This window comes from Ambystoma mexicanum, chromosome 1q (genome assembly GCF_040938575.1).
Source record: "Ambystoma mexicanum isolate Mex_15411 chromosome 1q, UKY_AmexF1_1, whole genome shotgun sequence".
In the NCBI taxonomy this organism is placed as follows: domain Eukaryota; kingdom Metazoa; phylum Chordata; class Amphibia; order Caudata; family Ambystomatidae; genus Ambystoma; species Ambystoma mexicanum.
Genome location: NC_090922.1, coordinates 621,382,303 through 621,397,597, shown reverse-complemented (window position 1 = coordinate 621,397,597; position 15,295 = coordinate 621,382,303). Strand labels below are relative to the sequence as shown.

The window sequence follows — 15,295 nt, the reverse complement described above, 5'->3', positions numbered from 1 at the left end:
CTCTAATTTCTTGCAATATGGATGCAAAGCCCCTTTCCATTGCCTCCGTTGCGTGGGTAGCGGCCTCTGAGTGGGCCATCTTCCGGGCACAGGCCGGGTCTATTCCGTGTGGGCTTGGGTCTCGGTAGCGGTATTTCTGTAAGTTCTTTTGCCAGTCCATTCAGTCCCCCCTGGACGCTCCGTTGGTTGTACTTGGGCTCGGGGGGAGCTCCTGGTGGGTTACTTTGCGGGACCACCTGAGTTCGTGGGAGGGCAGGCACACGCCCCGCCTGTCTCGGCGGGGGCCCTCACACCCGGTGACCGCCGGGCCTTCTGTGCCCTGTGTTTCTTCCTTGGGGAGGGCTTGCTTGCCCTTATGTCGCGCTGTTTGGGCCCATAGCCCTCTCCAGTGGCGGGGCTGGGGGGCCGAGGGGATAGGTCGCTTCTTTCTCCTCTCACCTGCTTCTACTGTGCCTGGGGGACCCCTCAGGGTGGGCACACGCCCCGCCGTTCCCCGGCGGGGGCCTCACACCCGGCGTCTTCTGGGCCTTCCTTGCCCCTTGTGTCTTCCTTGCCGCGGGTGGGGTTGCCCGGCCGTTGGAGCGGCCCGCATGTGTTGTTGGTTGTGGGGGCGCCTCCCCCGCTGACCGTGGCCCGCTATGGGGGTGGGGGGGTGGGGAGGCCGCTGTCCGCCCCGTAGACAGCCCGCTGGCCCCCACCGGGGGTCTCTGAGTCCGCCCCGGGGGTCTCACCTCTTCGTGGCCTATTCGGGCCGGTGCTCCTCTCCTGCTCCACTCCCCGGGTCGGGCGCGTCTCCCACGCGATCCCCGCCTTCTCCGCCGGCAGTCCTCACCCCCGGGTGGGTCCCACCGGCTCCCGCTCTGCGTTGGCGCCGCGGCGTGGGAGGTCGGCTCTCCCTTGCCTGTCTCCAGTGCGATGGTCTTCGGCTCCGGCTTCCGGCTACGCGCCGCCCGGGCCCTCTGACGCACCTCCGCTGCTGGTCCCGCGGCCCTGAGTCTCCGCTTTTCCTGGGTCCTTTGACCCCGCTGTTTCGCTCCGCGGGGGCACCAGGGGTTCGCCCCGCTCTATGACCCGTTCTTTCGCCTCAGGGGGGTATATGGGGGGCTCAATCCCGATTCGGACCCGGCCGGTGGCGGAGCGCGGAAATCAGGCAGCCATTGCCTGTGCGCCCCCTGGTGGCCACCTACAAGGGAACATTTTAATGTAGAAAATAAAAGCATCGAAATACTATCTTTACATTTAAAAATACATATCCATGCGATGGAAAAGTTTCGATGGATATGTACTTTTAATGTAAAACATACTTTCTATGCATTTATTTCTGTTGGATATTTTACGATGCATTGTCTTTTCAATGCAAAGACCATAAACCGAAATTGATTTTATTTATATATATATATATATATATATATATATATATATATATATATATATATATATATATATATATATATATATATATATATATATATATATATATATATAGAGCCACGTTTAATGCTGATCTGACCATGAATGTACAAGATATCATGGATGGCGACCATAACAAAATGATAGCTACATTGTCCTTGAGATCTGTAACCAGATTGGGCAGTGATCACGCATGCTTGACTGTTAATATTTCTGGAAACAGGATAAGAACATTAAAAAAAGGGGGTTTAAATCTTGTGCAGGAACTGGCTGACTTTGTCCAACAGAACGCTATTGTGATCCTTGAACAGATCTGCACTAGTGTTGGCTTCAAGAATTTTCTCTGGAACAGAGAAACCCCCATAAGAGTTGGAGCATTCATCTCATTGTATAGCCATAAATTTGATAAAGCGGTTAAGGATAGAAAAAGGCTACATAGAAAGCAATTCAGTGAGTTGAGATCAAGTAATATGAATGCTTATGCGTATAAAAATAGCAAAAACCTTGTCTGGCAGTCTTCTAAACTGTTCACGCCAGCGCAGATTTGCCCTACTCCAGGCAGATGGGGAGAAAATATTGAATACTTGGATAGCAAAGAAGACATTTCTGGTCCCTCATCAATAATGTTAATCGCCCACAGATTTAGCTTCAATCAAATGTAGTTTCTGAAAATTCTTGGAGAGTTCATTGGAATACTATGAATGTTAAAATAGTGGGTGATCGAATGCTTGTTAACGCAAGTCATTAGGTTCTGCCATTTGCTAGAGCAGACATTGAACGGTTGATAATGAAAGCCTCTAACTCTGTTGCAGCAGGGCCGTAATGGTCTCACAAGTAAGATTCTAAAAGCAAATAAGGAATTATGGGCAGTTTGTTGTCAGTGCTCTTTAATAGCATTATCGTGGCAAAGTCTATGCCTGAAACATGGAAACTCTCAATGATTATTCCGATATTCAAGAGGGGCGATCGGTCTGACCCGGAGAATTATCGGACGGTCGCCCTTCACAAGGTGGATAGTAAGATCTTCTCCGCTTTGATATTGGAGAGTCTTGAAGCATGGATAAAAGATAAACCAAGAGATTAGAGATGGGATCTGGGCAGAAGAGAATGCTTCCCTTTGTCGCCCTAGTGAATTTCTCCAAAGCTTTTATTATGGGCCAAATTAAGAGCGTGGGGAATTCCACCTACTTCGTTGCCCGTTTTTTAACTCGAATACGGCTTCATGAGGAGGGACATTTGACCAATGTGATTAAGATTACTAGAGGTTTAAGGTAGGGATGTATATTGCGCCCCTGCCTTTATAATTTATAAATGGCTGATCTAGGAACCTCCTGGGAAAAAGTGGCCTTTGTCATTCCTAAAGTGGGTCATAGTAACATTTTCTGGATGGCCTATGCGGACGATGTAGTTTTGCTCGATCAGACTCCCATTGGCCTTGTTAGGGAGAATTCTCTCTTTAGGCTGAATTTCCTAACCTATTGAGTCCCCTAGCAGCTTTGCTGGATTTCAGGAGTTTTTTTTTTCCTCCTGCCAAGAGTGAGACTCTCTTCCTCCCACTCTTGGACATGATTAATGGTATTCCTTTGACTGGTAATGTGTTTTATGGGCTATGGGGTCCTTTACTCCATAGGGTCTCATGTGTTTTTTCCTATGTGTGTTACACAGCACCCTCCGTGCAGTAACACAGGGGTGTCAAAGTGACACCCCACTATAGACTCCATACCCTGGAACTGACTACTGTCTCCCAGGGAATGTAAAGTCACCATTGGCTTTACTAGTCCCAAATTATTAACAGAAACCAGTACAAACCATCATATTGTCGACGTACTCGTCGGGGCAATTCGATTTCCCCGGGGTCTGTTAGTCGAGGGGGCACGTCTCCGTCCCCCCTGATCGAGTTTTGGCTGGTGGCAGTGGAAACTACTTTTTATATTCAACCGCCAATATTTTCCTATGGGATTTTCCCATTGTTCGAGGCTACCAACTTTAATTATTTAATTCTCATAGCCTCGAACATACCGCCGGTTTATTTAATTAATCTTAATTCTCCGGTTGGTATTTTTTGCCAAGACTCGATTCTAAAATGGCGTTTGTGTTCTCTTCTGTGACTCCAACCCAAGTCGAGCCCTTTGTTCCATTTTTTTGGCGGGCTTCTCCACCCGAAGCCTCCAAAAGTGGTGCCACTCTGTCTGGGTACCACAGGGGGTATAGGAGGGGGGGTTTAGGCACCCTGGATCAAGTTACCCAGGTAACTCAGGTCGCACTCTTGTGTGATTGTCCCAAGTGGTGAGCCGCCCGGCTCACCGCTTAGCATGTTTGAGTGACAGCTAGGCTGAGTGAATGGGGGTTTTCTGCATAAAAGCAGGGCTTTGGGGACTGGAACTTCAGTCGCCACAGGACCTGAGAATCCGAGGGAGAAGCTGAGCCGACCTACCACAACACCACCGGTGGAGCCCTGCGGAACCGACTCACCACTTCCCGACGACAGAGAAGATCTCCCGGCTGGAGAGGCTTCTTCCCCTGACTGGTGGGCCCAACCAGTTTTCCTTTCTCTCTTCGCACCCCAGCCCCGGTTTGTGGTCAAACTGCCCGTGCCAAGCACCCCGGCAGCCGGGTAGCCACTCACCACTGAACCGCGAATCACTGGACCGCGCCTTGTACCTGAGAAACTCCGCGGCTGGTTTCTTCCCTGGCAGTGCAACGGACTCCTGTCTTCCTCCACGACGAGATCCTCTCTTCCCCCGGACGAAGCACCGACTTGCACCCGCTGCCAGGAACTGCCCCCGCTGGAGCGTTCTCACCACTTTAAGGTACTGTGTCCACCAGGCCTCCCTTTCTAAAGATTGCTACAAGGTAATAATAACTCCTTAACCTTCTGGACTGGGCTGGCCGCCTTGACCCTCTAACTGGTCCCTTTCCGTGGTCCAACTCCTTTTTGAACCTTTACAAGACCTTTGTGCACTGCAACCGTGTGACCTTGGACACATTTCGTTTGGATCCTCTGAAAGTGGATCCGGTCTCTTGAACTCTAACTTCACGGTTTTACCTTGCCTTCTTCTCTTGTTGTGCTCTTGAAAAAGTGTTGGGATCTGTTTCAATTTGTTCCCTGCTTTTCTCTCCCTTTTTAAAACGAACTATTAGAGTGCCATCTACGTTAAGCGCTCCCCGCTGTCTGAAAATAAGTGGGGCTTTACTTAAGACTTGTCTAATATTCTTTTAAGGGAGTGTATATCTTTTAGTGACCGTGTTTTTGAATTGCTTATTATTCGTGCCTGTGTGTTTTTCTAGATGTGGTTTTAAATAATGATATCTCTTTTACACCAAGCCCTGGTCACTGTTTACTTGTTCTATTGTGTGCTCTTGACCTATTGTGAATACTCTGTATACTGCCTAACTCTTCTTGAGGGAAGTCTGACTGCTCAGCCACAGCAACCAAGTGAATCTGTGTGGTACAGACTGCTACCAAATGGGTTTACTGCCAAACACCTGTAGTCCTAAATCTTTTGCAATGGTCCCAGAGGGAACTGCACAGGTTTCTGCCTAACAGGCCTCCAGAGACTATTGACATCTCTGGGGGAATACGCAGTTGAAAAGCAACAAATCATTCTCCAGCATGGGGTCTGGCATGGATTCACAGGCTCATGAATATTCCCCGTCGTCAGGCCGGGAATCCTCGGTAAAGAAAAAATCAGTATCAGTTTCGTTTCTGATCTGTCTTTCTTAGTAGTAACCAATCACTGATCTCTGGGTCATACTGCCCCCAGCCAATGACTGCCCTCTCCCTGAGGCCCTCCCCTGGCAGCCATTCAGGTTTTTACCGCACGCTCAAGTGTTGGGAGTCCTCGTGTTTAGCTCTCAAGCTTTTTGCTGCGTTTTTGTGCTTTTTCAAAGAGATGTTCTAATTTTTCAGTCAAATAGAGCCTCAAGCTCCACCGTGTCTACATCCGATCAACGGGGACCAGTTTTGGATTTTTCTACGCCCCTCAAGGGTGAAGTTTTCATCGAGTTATGCTTCTTTGAGGAGTCCAGAAGTTTGTGGCCTACCCCGGACATGGCCCAGGAGAAAGGAAGCTCGACGCCCGGAAAGCTGTTCAGGGTTTGCCCTGGATGCCAGCTGCAGAATGTGTTCAAAGAGGATGAACATTCGAAGTGCCTCTACTGCCTTCATGAGGACAAAACGCACGTGGAGAAGGACTGTGCATTTTGCAGGAACATGTCGGAACGGACCATCAAGGATCGACATCTTCGTCTCTCCAACCGGCTGGAAGGAAAGAGCCCGTCAGGTGAGAAGAAGTCGTCTGAGCGGTCTTCTAAGTCCTGTGAGGGCGCCCCGACGACGGGGGCCCAACAGAAGGCAAAGCACCGCGAGTCCACGGGCACCGGGAGTGCCGAACGGTCAGGCTCCTCGGCTGCCAGACAGGGCGCATCCCCTCCAGCACCATCAGCCACAAGCCAACGCTCTGGCTCAGGGAAGAGGAAAGCCGAGAACCTGGCAAAGCTTCTGGAGAGGCCCTGGTTGGTCTCGAAGGATCCAGCCGAGGGGGACCCTGGCGGTGACCCTTCCCGCCCCCCCAAGGTGAAGGCCACAGGCCTGCAGAAGGTGGTGAAGGCCTTGATTCACCCGGCTAAGGCCTCTATCGAGGAAGTCGCGGCGGCCCTGGCGCAGCCTGAGGAGGCTACACCAGTGGAGGCAACCTGGGGGCCCAGAGTTTCCCTGCCACCGCGGAGGGAAGCCTCTTTCAGGCCCATCAAGAAGACCCCAGTGAAGGCCCCGGCGGAAAAAGAGGGGGGGCAGCCGGTGGCCATTGTGGACACGGACACAGCCTCCGAGGAAGAACTGGTTGAAGTCTTGGAGGGCCTCTCCGGGGCGTCGAAGAGGCCCGGTCCCACGGGAAGGATCCCGACGAAGAGGACGACGAGAGCGGCGCCGGCGACGTTCCTAGTCAACCGTTGCGCCCTTCGCTTCCGGAGCCGCAGGACAACTCGGCGGCCATTTTGTTGGCAATACAATCCTTATGTTCGGAGATAAGGACGAGATTGCCCCTACCACCGATGGAGGAGCCGGAACCAGGCCCGATGGAGGAGCCAGAGCTAGGCCCGTCGGGAAGGACCCCAAACAAGAGAAGACGGACCCATCCAGCCCCGCCTTTTCAGCCCTTGCGGCCTGCTCAGCCTTTGCCCACGTCCCCCGTACCAGGGGATCACACGGGAACGGACATGGCCATGACTGGTACGGATGACAGTGGCGATGACGGGACGGAGCTCCCATTGCCTCCAGCCCGGGCCTCCCTTCCCGACGAGATTGGGTCTTTCCATGCTATGATCGCCAGGGCATCTGCGCTTTTTCAGCTCTGCCCCGAAGAGAAGAAAGGTTTCCTTTACCAACGGCGCGAGGCCAAGAGGAAGACCGTCCTCGCCGTGCCTCTGCTGGATGACATCTGGGACAAGGGTCTCACCCTTCTCAAGAACCAGTCTACGATGCCCGCAAAGAGGGATCGGTACGAGAAGTAGTACCAGGTCCCGACGCAGCACCTTTGTGCCTTAGGGCACAACCGACCCCTGACTCGGTCGTCTCAGCGGCGGCCAAGAAGAACCCGGGGGGGGGGTTTGCATCGGCCTCAACGTAAACTTCCCCGCCGGATGGCGAAGGAAAGAAGCTGGATGCAATGGGACGAGTTATCTCGGCGGCAACAACGATTAAGGTGGCCAACGCCCTCGCGATTGTGACCCGCTATGACAGGGAGTTATGGTACAAGATCGCCCCCTCTTGGACTTCCTAACCGACGACAAGAGGGCTGAGGCCCTGGAGATCTTGCAGGAAGGTCAGGTGGCGTACGACCACGCCATAACGGTGACAACGGACATTGCCGACACCGGTTTCAGCCAGCTAGGCAACGGCGTTTGCCTCAGACGACGAGGGTGGCTCAAGGCGACTGATTTCCGCCAGGACGTACAAGCCAAGGTTTTGGACATGCCGTTCGACGGGAACAACCTGTTTGGGAAAACAGTGGATGAGTCCCTCCAAGCCACCAAGGCAGACACGGAGCCAGCTAAAGCCCTAGGAGTTCTCCAGCAACGAAGGCCGTCCTTTCGGAGCTCCGGAGGCAAGGGATTCGGTGGTGGCTCCTCTACGTACCGCCAAGCGGCCCGCTCCTCGTTGCAGGAAGCCTATAGAGGACTAGGCAAGTCGGGTGGATCCCGCCGTCGTCGCCAGGGAGGCCAAGGCAGCAAGGTGTCCTTCAAGCAAGATTGAACCGACCGTGGCGTCGGGCCCCCACCGAAGCACCCCATTGGGAGACCGGGTGGCGAAGTTCGTCAGCGTGTGGGAGTCCATCTCCACCGACCGTTTGGTGCTGGACGCCCTGGCTCAGGGGCTCAGGGGCACGCCTTCGAATTTCTAAAAAAGTGCCCCCGCATTCCTCCCGTGGCCAGGAAAGAAAACCACGTCCCTCAACTACTGTTGGAGGTAAGGGCGATGCTTAAGAAAGGTGCCATCGAGCTCGTCCCAAAGAGGCTCCGGGGCTCCGGAGTGTACTTCCTCATGAAAAAGAAGACAGGAGGGTGGCGACCCATCCTAGACCTGTGACCTGCGATGGTCACCCTCCAGCATGTGCTGGACAGCTGGAGGAAGGCGATTTCCTGTCATCGTTGGATTTGGAGGATGCATACTTTCACATTCCCATTCTAAAAGGACACCGGAAGTTCCTCAGGTTCGTGGTCCAAGGGCGGCACTACCAGTTCAAGGCCCTCCCATTCGGATTGAAGTCGGCACACATGGTTTTCACCAAGTGCCTCGCTCCACTGGCGGCGCGGCTGCGCCTGCAAGGAATCCACTTCTACCCCTACCTGGACGATTGGCTCATTCGCGCAAGGACAAGGGAGCTTGCCGTAGAATACACAGCGAAGACCGTCCAGCTGCTCACGGACTTGGGGTTCTCAATCAACTTCCCCAAGTCCCACCTGGTCCCCTCTCAAGTTGCACTGTTTTTGGGAGCCAAGCTCGACACAGTAGCGCGTCTGGCCTCGCCGTCGGAGGAAAGGACAAAGGCCATCCTAGGCAAGGTGCAGCATCTGCTGGCCACCGACGTGGCCAGGGTGAGGTCCATCAAGTCCCTACTCGGGATGATGTCCTCTTGTATTTATCGCGTACGCCTGTGCAGGCTTCGGATGCGCCCTCTACAGGAGTTCGATGCCCGCTGGATTCAAGCGACGGGCAGCTTGGAGGACAGGATCCCTTTCAACGAGACCTTCCGACGAGCGATCCGGTGGTGGGGCATCCGCGCTCATCTAGCGGCGGGGACACACTTTCAGACCCAGGCCCAACAGGCGATGGTGACGACGGATGCCTCCCTGGAGGGGTGGGGAGCGCACACCAGAGATGTTCACGCGAGAGGCCTTTGGCTCCTGGAGGAGAAGCCGCTCCACATCAACATCCTGGAGCTCTGGGCAGTGTTCTGGGCCCTCAGGTCCTTTCTCCCGTCCCTCAAGGGCAAGGTGGTGAGGATCTTCACCGACAACACCACCACGATGTTCTACATCCGGAAGCAGGGCGGAACCAGATCCCCGGCCCTATCAAAGGAAGCCCAGGATCTGTGGCATTGGGCCGTTGCTCAAGGGATGTTTCTGGTGCCGTTTCATCTGGCAGGGATAAAAAAAACACCATTGCCAACTCACTCAGCAGAGAACTGCGCTCGTGCCATGAATGGGAACTACGCCAGGATCAAGTGGACCGACTTTCAGCAATGGGGCAAACCCCAGATCGATCTGTTCGCGACGGTGGCGAACTCCAAGTGCCAGAGGTTTGCCAGCCGGTTTCCCCAACCGAGGAGCATGAGCAATGCTTTCTCGTTCCCCTGGGACAGCCTGTTCCTATACGCGTTCCCTCCATTGCTGCTCCGACTCATCAACCAGTTCAAGAGGTCCCGGTGCAGGACGATCCTCGTCACACCGGTGTGGCCGAGGCAGATCTGGTTCCCGGACCTTCTAGACTTGTCGGCGTCCCTACCGGTCAAGCTGCCGACGGACGCAGATCTTCTTTCCAGAGAAGGAGGCCCCATCCTTCATCACGACCCGGAGTCGAACTTGCAGGCCTGGCGCCTGCAGCACTAGAGTTTGGAGGGTACAATATCCTGGCTGACTGCAGAGAGGTTCTCGCAAAGGCCAGGGCGTCTTCAACTCTCAAGTGCCACGGACATAAGTGGAAGAGGTTCTCTGTCTGGTGCCGTGCACAGAAGATTAACCCTCTGCGGATTACGGCCCCTCAAGTACTGCCGTACCTACTGTCGCTGGCCAAGGCTGGACTAGCTCATGCTTCCATCAAGATACATCTGGCTGCGATCTCCCGATACAACAGAACTACGGGACGGGCGTCCTTGTGGTCTCATCGCCTGGTGAAGGAATTTATGAAGGGACTGTTCCGATCGTTCCCGCCGGTGAAGGCTCCTGCCCCGGCATGGGAACTCAACGTGGTGCTGTCCAGGCTCATGGGGGCGCCATCCGAGCCTCTGTATTCAGCGCCATTGAAGTTCCTGTTGTGGAAGACAGCATTTCTTGTGGCCATCACCTCCGCACGACGAGTGGGAGAGATCCAGGCCCTATCCTGCAAGCCTCCATACTTGACTTTTCACGACACAAGGGTGGTGCTGAGGACGCACCCCTCCTTTGTGCCCAAGGTGCCGTCGGACTTCCACCTCAACGAGCCCTTGGTGGTTACCAGTTTTCTTCCCGTCGCCGGCTGAGAGGACTTTGCACTCGCTAGATGTGGCTAGAGCACTGAAGTTCTACGTGGACCGCACAAAGAGTTTTCGGAAGACGTCACAGCTATTTGTGAACTTTGGACCTGTGAACCAAGGGAAGGCTCTCTCGAAAGCTTCCATTTCCAGGTGGCTCTCTGGCTGCATCATGCACGGTCACCGGTTGACAAACCGACCGTTGCCCGGCCGTCCGAGAGCCCATTCGACCAGAGCGATCGCTGCTACCACGGCATTGTCTGGTGTGCCCCTGCTGGACATCTTCAGGGCTGCTACGTGGAGGTCGACGCACACCTTCTCGAGATTCTACTGCGTCGACCGGGATTCCAGGGAGGAGTCCACAGTCGGCCAAGCAATGCTGCGCAACCTGTTCGCCTGAAGGTGGGCCTGGTGAGGAGGTAAGAGTGCTTAATGTTGAGTTTATGTATTGCTTAATGTTGAGCCTTTGCCACCTCCCGTGGTTGTGCATGTGTGTACTGCTATGTATTCTTGTATTCGTGAGCATGTGAATCCATGCCAGACCCGATGCTGGAGAAGGAACAAGTTACTTACCTGTAACTGTTGTTCTCCAGCATGGGTCTGGCATGGATTCACATGCGAACCCTCCCTCCTACCCCTCTGCAGCTCTTCACTTGGTCATACTGCCACTTTATGTGCTACCAAATCTGAAGATGGCTGCCAGGGGACGGGCTTAGGGAGAGGGCAGTCATTGGCTGGGGGCAGTATGGCCCAGAGATCAGTGATTGGTTACTACTAAGAAAGACAGATCAGAAACGAAACTGATAGATTTTTTCTTTACCGAAGATTCCCGGCCTGACAGGGAATATTCATGAGCATGTGAATCCATGCCAGACCCATGCTGGAGAACAACAGTTACAAGTAAGTAACTTGTTCCTTAATCAAACTAAGTTGTGTCCTGCACCTCACCAAGTATTCTAAGAAAATATGTGGGTTTAAATGCTCAATAGAGGATGTCCAGATCCCTATGGTGAACCACACTAAGTATTTGGGATTTCTACCGTTGAATCTGGACTGTTATTGATAGATTGGAGGCCAAGGCAGATTTAGGTCTACATCAGATGAAAATGATACAGGGTCACTATTGCACATTTTCGCTGAAAATCCTTATTACATTTTGTGTTGGTAAGGTTGTGCCGACACTACTCTATGGGAGTGAGGTTGAACCACTGTGTATGAGATGCAATGGGAAAAACTAGAGGAGAGAATCTGGAAGCGTGTATTAAATCTTCCTCCTTCCACACCAATGCCTTCTTTGAGGTTTCAATTGGGCCTTCAATCTCTTCAAGCATGGTTCAAACGGGCGCGTGCTAACTCTCTGTGGTACAATCATGTTTCCCCCCTCAAGGCACCCTCTATGAAGTCTTAAAAGGGGACTTAAATGGCGAATCTAAAAGGAATCTTACTAAAAAGTGGTAGGACCATCTACGAATATAACAATCCCTTGTGGGTGAAAAAATTTACTAAGGAAATGGATTGGATTGAACCTATTGATAGAACAAGAAGTTGGCATCTTCATTCTACATTCTCAAAGGTGGATAAACCCTTGGGTTTATTACTAGAATATCTTTCATTATACCCCAATCCATATTATCACAGAATTCCTTAGATTTCGATTGAACTTATTACCCACAGGAAAAGTGTTAATGGTGCGCTGTCGCACTCTGGATCTGATCATTTGAAACAGTGTATATCATGTGTATCCGATGAGGCATTTTATTAGCTGTACTTTTGCTATTTAACGTCATTTCTCTATTGTGATCAGTGTAATGAATGATTTTAACACCCGACTCATTTGTGATCCCTCGCAATATTCGCGGATTGAAGCTCTATTGATGTGTATTTTAAATGTGTGTTTTCTTTTTGATGAATTTGAAAGATCTTGATCATATCAAATAAATACATTTAAAAATAAAAATACCGGATGCAGGCATCCTGAGGTACAGCCCCTGAGGACGCTTCCTACGCCAGATGCATTGTTTGAAGAACGCAGTATATGGCATTTGCGTCAGAGGGAGGTACCTTGCAGCAAGAAGAAAATGGAGCGTAGATTTGTCAAGCATAGCAAATCCTGACCTGGCTCCTAGGCGGTAAAAACATGAACTGGGTTTGAATGTTGGTGACCGGTGTGGGGGTGGATTGGTGAATGGGGGTCTGCATGGAAAGGGACCTGCACATAAAAGACTTCAAAACATTATAAGTTCATAAAGTGACAGCTATCGTTTGTACCAGCTTTTTTCGGACCTACCAGCCAACCAGATGGAACGGAGGGAGAGCAGGGCGACAAAGAAATGCATATATCCTTGGTTAAATAACTCCAATTTGAAAGCTACTTAAAATTGTGCAAAGTTAACAAAGAAATAATGGCAATGAGACTAATGAAATCTTAATCTTAAATTATTGGATCTCAGAAATGTTAGATGAGCATTATAGCATTTGGGGCAAGGTACTACTATCGAGGTTACTGTTAGTGTTTAGTTTCTACTGCGCAGTAAGTATGGACTCCATTAGTAATTGCCAATCACTTTAAGAAGCTACTGTTCTTATACTGCAACCCTGGAACAATGAATACATTGTTGTACTTGTGAGGTTTAGTGTGAACATGAAATAGTCCAATAGCGGAATGGCTCTCCTTTAGTTGTGGTCTTGACACAAATCAAACACGATTTACAATACAATGGGTTGGAACATGGATTGAATCTAGATGAAGTGTTTATATTTATAGATATTATTTTGTATTATTACACACTTGCTGATGTTATGGAATTTGCTACAATCTCATCCCTTTCTGCCACGACCAGTCTGACTATTCAAGCTGTGTATCTAGTTTTATCAAAAGGTGGGGTGTAGTGGCATAATCAGTTACAGTGTAATTTCTGCATTTTAATATAGTATATACTATTTTTCTGCCCTCCTAGTGATTATGCATTTATAACTATGAATTTCCTCTTGTGTAATGAGTGATTTTTATATTTCAAATAAAAACATCAGTAAATTGAGAATCAAAGTCAGAAACATGCATAGGCAAAAAGGCAATGTGATGAGAAACTATAGTATAAAATCCTGATTTGTTTACACTCGCTTTCTCTTCCCAACAGGTTGTATGGCGGAATGAACTATCGTCGGCTGGGTGGTGGTGTGGGAGTGATTAAAATGACACACTGCGAGTCGCATATCTGGTGACCGTCTCCACGATGGCAGTGTGGCACCTGTCCTCCTGTACAGAGTGAGAAACTTGACGATCTGCAGAGTGGAGGGCTCCCTTCTGTTTGACCGGAGCATTGCATCCCGACTTCCTCTCTTCTGCGGCCCCTCTACCACGCTTTCAAAGCTCATTGGGGTTCTTTGGTTTCTGACGATAATGCATATAGCAGAGTTTTACCTCTTGGCGAACTTCAGTTTAAGCAAACAGACTTTTTTTGCCTAAAAGTTTTCTTTAGAGTTTTTTTAATTTTATTTTAAAGTTTCCTCGACTTCAACCTAAGTGAACATTTGAAGGATTCAACTGCAGGTAAAAAAAGCCAGTTGGAGGCCATGTGAATCGAAGGCGCTCTCTACAAGTGTGCTGCTCGAAGACCACCCTCTGTACCTTCCCTGGATAACCATGCAGGGATTTGCTGCGGGAATCAATGCTTTGCCTTACTCCTCGTAACCGCAGGTTTATCCAAGCGGTCTCATCCCACCTTTGAACAGAAATAACCTTCTCGGAATGCGTACATGCAAAGCAGATATATTTATCAGTGTATTTTTTGTCATCACAAAGTCTTTGATTTTTTTGTCCACCTGTAGTTGGCCCTCTGTTCATGGACTATTGTCATGCATCTGTTGGGGGGTTGCACTTAACTTCAAAAGAACTTAAAGTAGTGTCCTTTTGCCACCTGATTCAGACAGTTGTTGGAACAGGAGTTAGGCTACTTTCAATTCTCACATCGCATCGTGGGTCATCTCGTAGGATGCTTTTGACAAAACCTTTAATCACCTGCAATGAACAGTGGTTAGAATCTGCTAAGAGCAACAGTTTTAACTCCTTCCTAAGTCTGGAACGCGAGGGAACCCTAAATAGGGCAACGCCTACATTTCATGATAATATATGCTGCATTAAATTGGTCACGAGGAGCAAAACAAGTATTTGGTTGCTGCCATTGGTGGACGTTGTATCACACGGAGCACATCAATCATCGCTTTGTTTCCATACTGTGTTTGAAAGATTAAACAAACTGAATCTCTTTGGTTTAAGACAGCAGGAATTGTTATGGATCCAGTTTTCCACACTGGTGGGCTTTCCTGATCGTAGGTTAGTATGGGAATGGACTGTGAATCTAAAATGTGCCCACAGCACCCACTAAAACTTTAATTGGGATAGCATTAAAGGGTTTTTGGTCTATTCTGTAATAAAACAATTGATATTGGTTTATGTGCATTTTTAAAGGTTTGCTCTGCCACCCCAACACCCCCTCCAGTTTCCTTACTTAATCAGTTTCTCACATTGTGTTCTTAATCCTAGACACCCATTAGAACCCAGTGTAAATTATGTACCTTTTTATAAGTCGTAGCCAAAATGATTGTCACATGAAAAGCAGTGTCACTCCTCACTGTTCCGATAGCGCTAAACACTATATCAAGGTTTACTGGGCCCGCATTCCTCTGAGTTTAGACAAGCTGTTTGCCATGCTATCTGGTTTACTGTGTGGCAGCCAACATCTGTTGGCCAGCCCCAAAAGTATGCCTACCATCAGTGCTTCAAATAAGAAGGTGTCAGTTTGTGTTGTACAACGGTGCCATCATTGCCCTTTTGGGAAAGTGTGTGTGAAATGTTAATCTGTAAACTGCTTGTACAGTATTGTTAATAGATCTGCAGCACGCCATAAGCTAGACAGGCTGGCCTTTTCATCCAGTTATAGAGTACCTCAGACGTTTTCAGAAAAAATCAAATTTTTGTTGCAAACCATTATTTCTCCCTTTAACATGGAAATTCATTGCCTTTGCTTTTTAGCACTTGTAACCATGGGCACCCTTTGGCCACCCTACAGTTGATCTGACACCTGAGCTTTTTGCAACTGGAATAATCACTATTACGTATGAGCTTCAACCTTGCTGTGGTGATAAGTGTTTAATTT

At 50.0% G+C, this 15,295-nt stretch overlaps 1 protein-coding gene across 9 annotated transcripts in view; it reads left to right on the top strand.

The window, feature by feature from the left end:
• Positions 1 to 14,587, top strand: part of KLHL20 (kelch like family member 20) — a 1,054,184-nt gene extending 1,039,597 nt beyond the window's left edge. For 4 of the 9 annotated variants that reach the window (XM_069641184.1, XM_069641182.1, XM_069641180.1 and 1 more), the window contains one exon: positions 13,277 to 14,587. In XM_069641184.1, the coding sequence (XP_069497285.1) occupies positions 13,277 to 13,361 (85 nt within the window). In that variant the 3' untranslated portion in view covers positions 13,362 to 14,587. The remainder of the gene's footprint in view (positions 1 to 13,276) is intronic. The other 5 variants (XM_069641177.1, XM_069641176.1, XM_069641178.1 and 2 more) reach the window with 2 other exon arrangements.
• Positions 14,588 to 15,295: the final 708 nt, after the last annotated feature.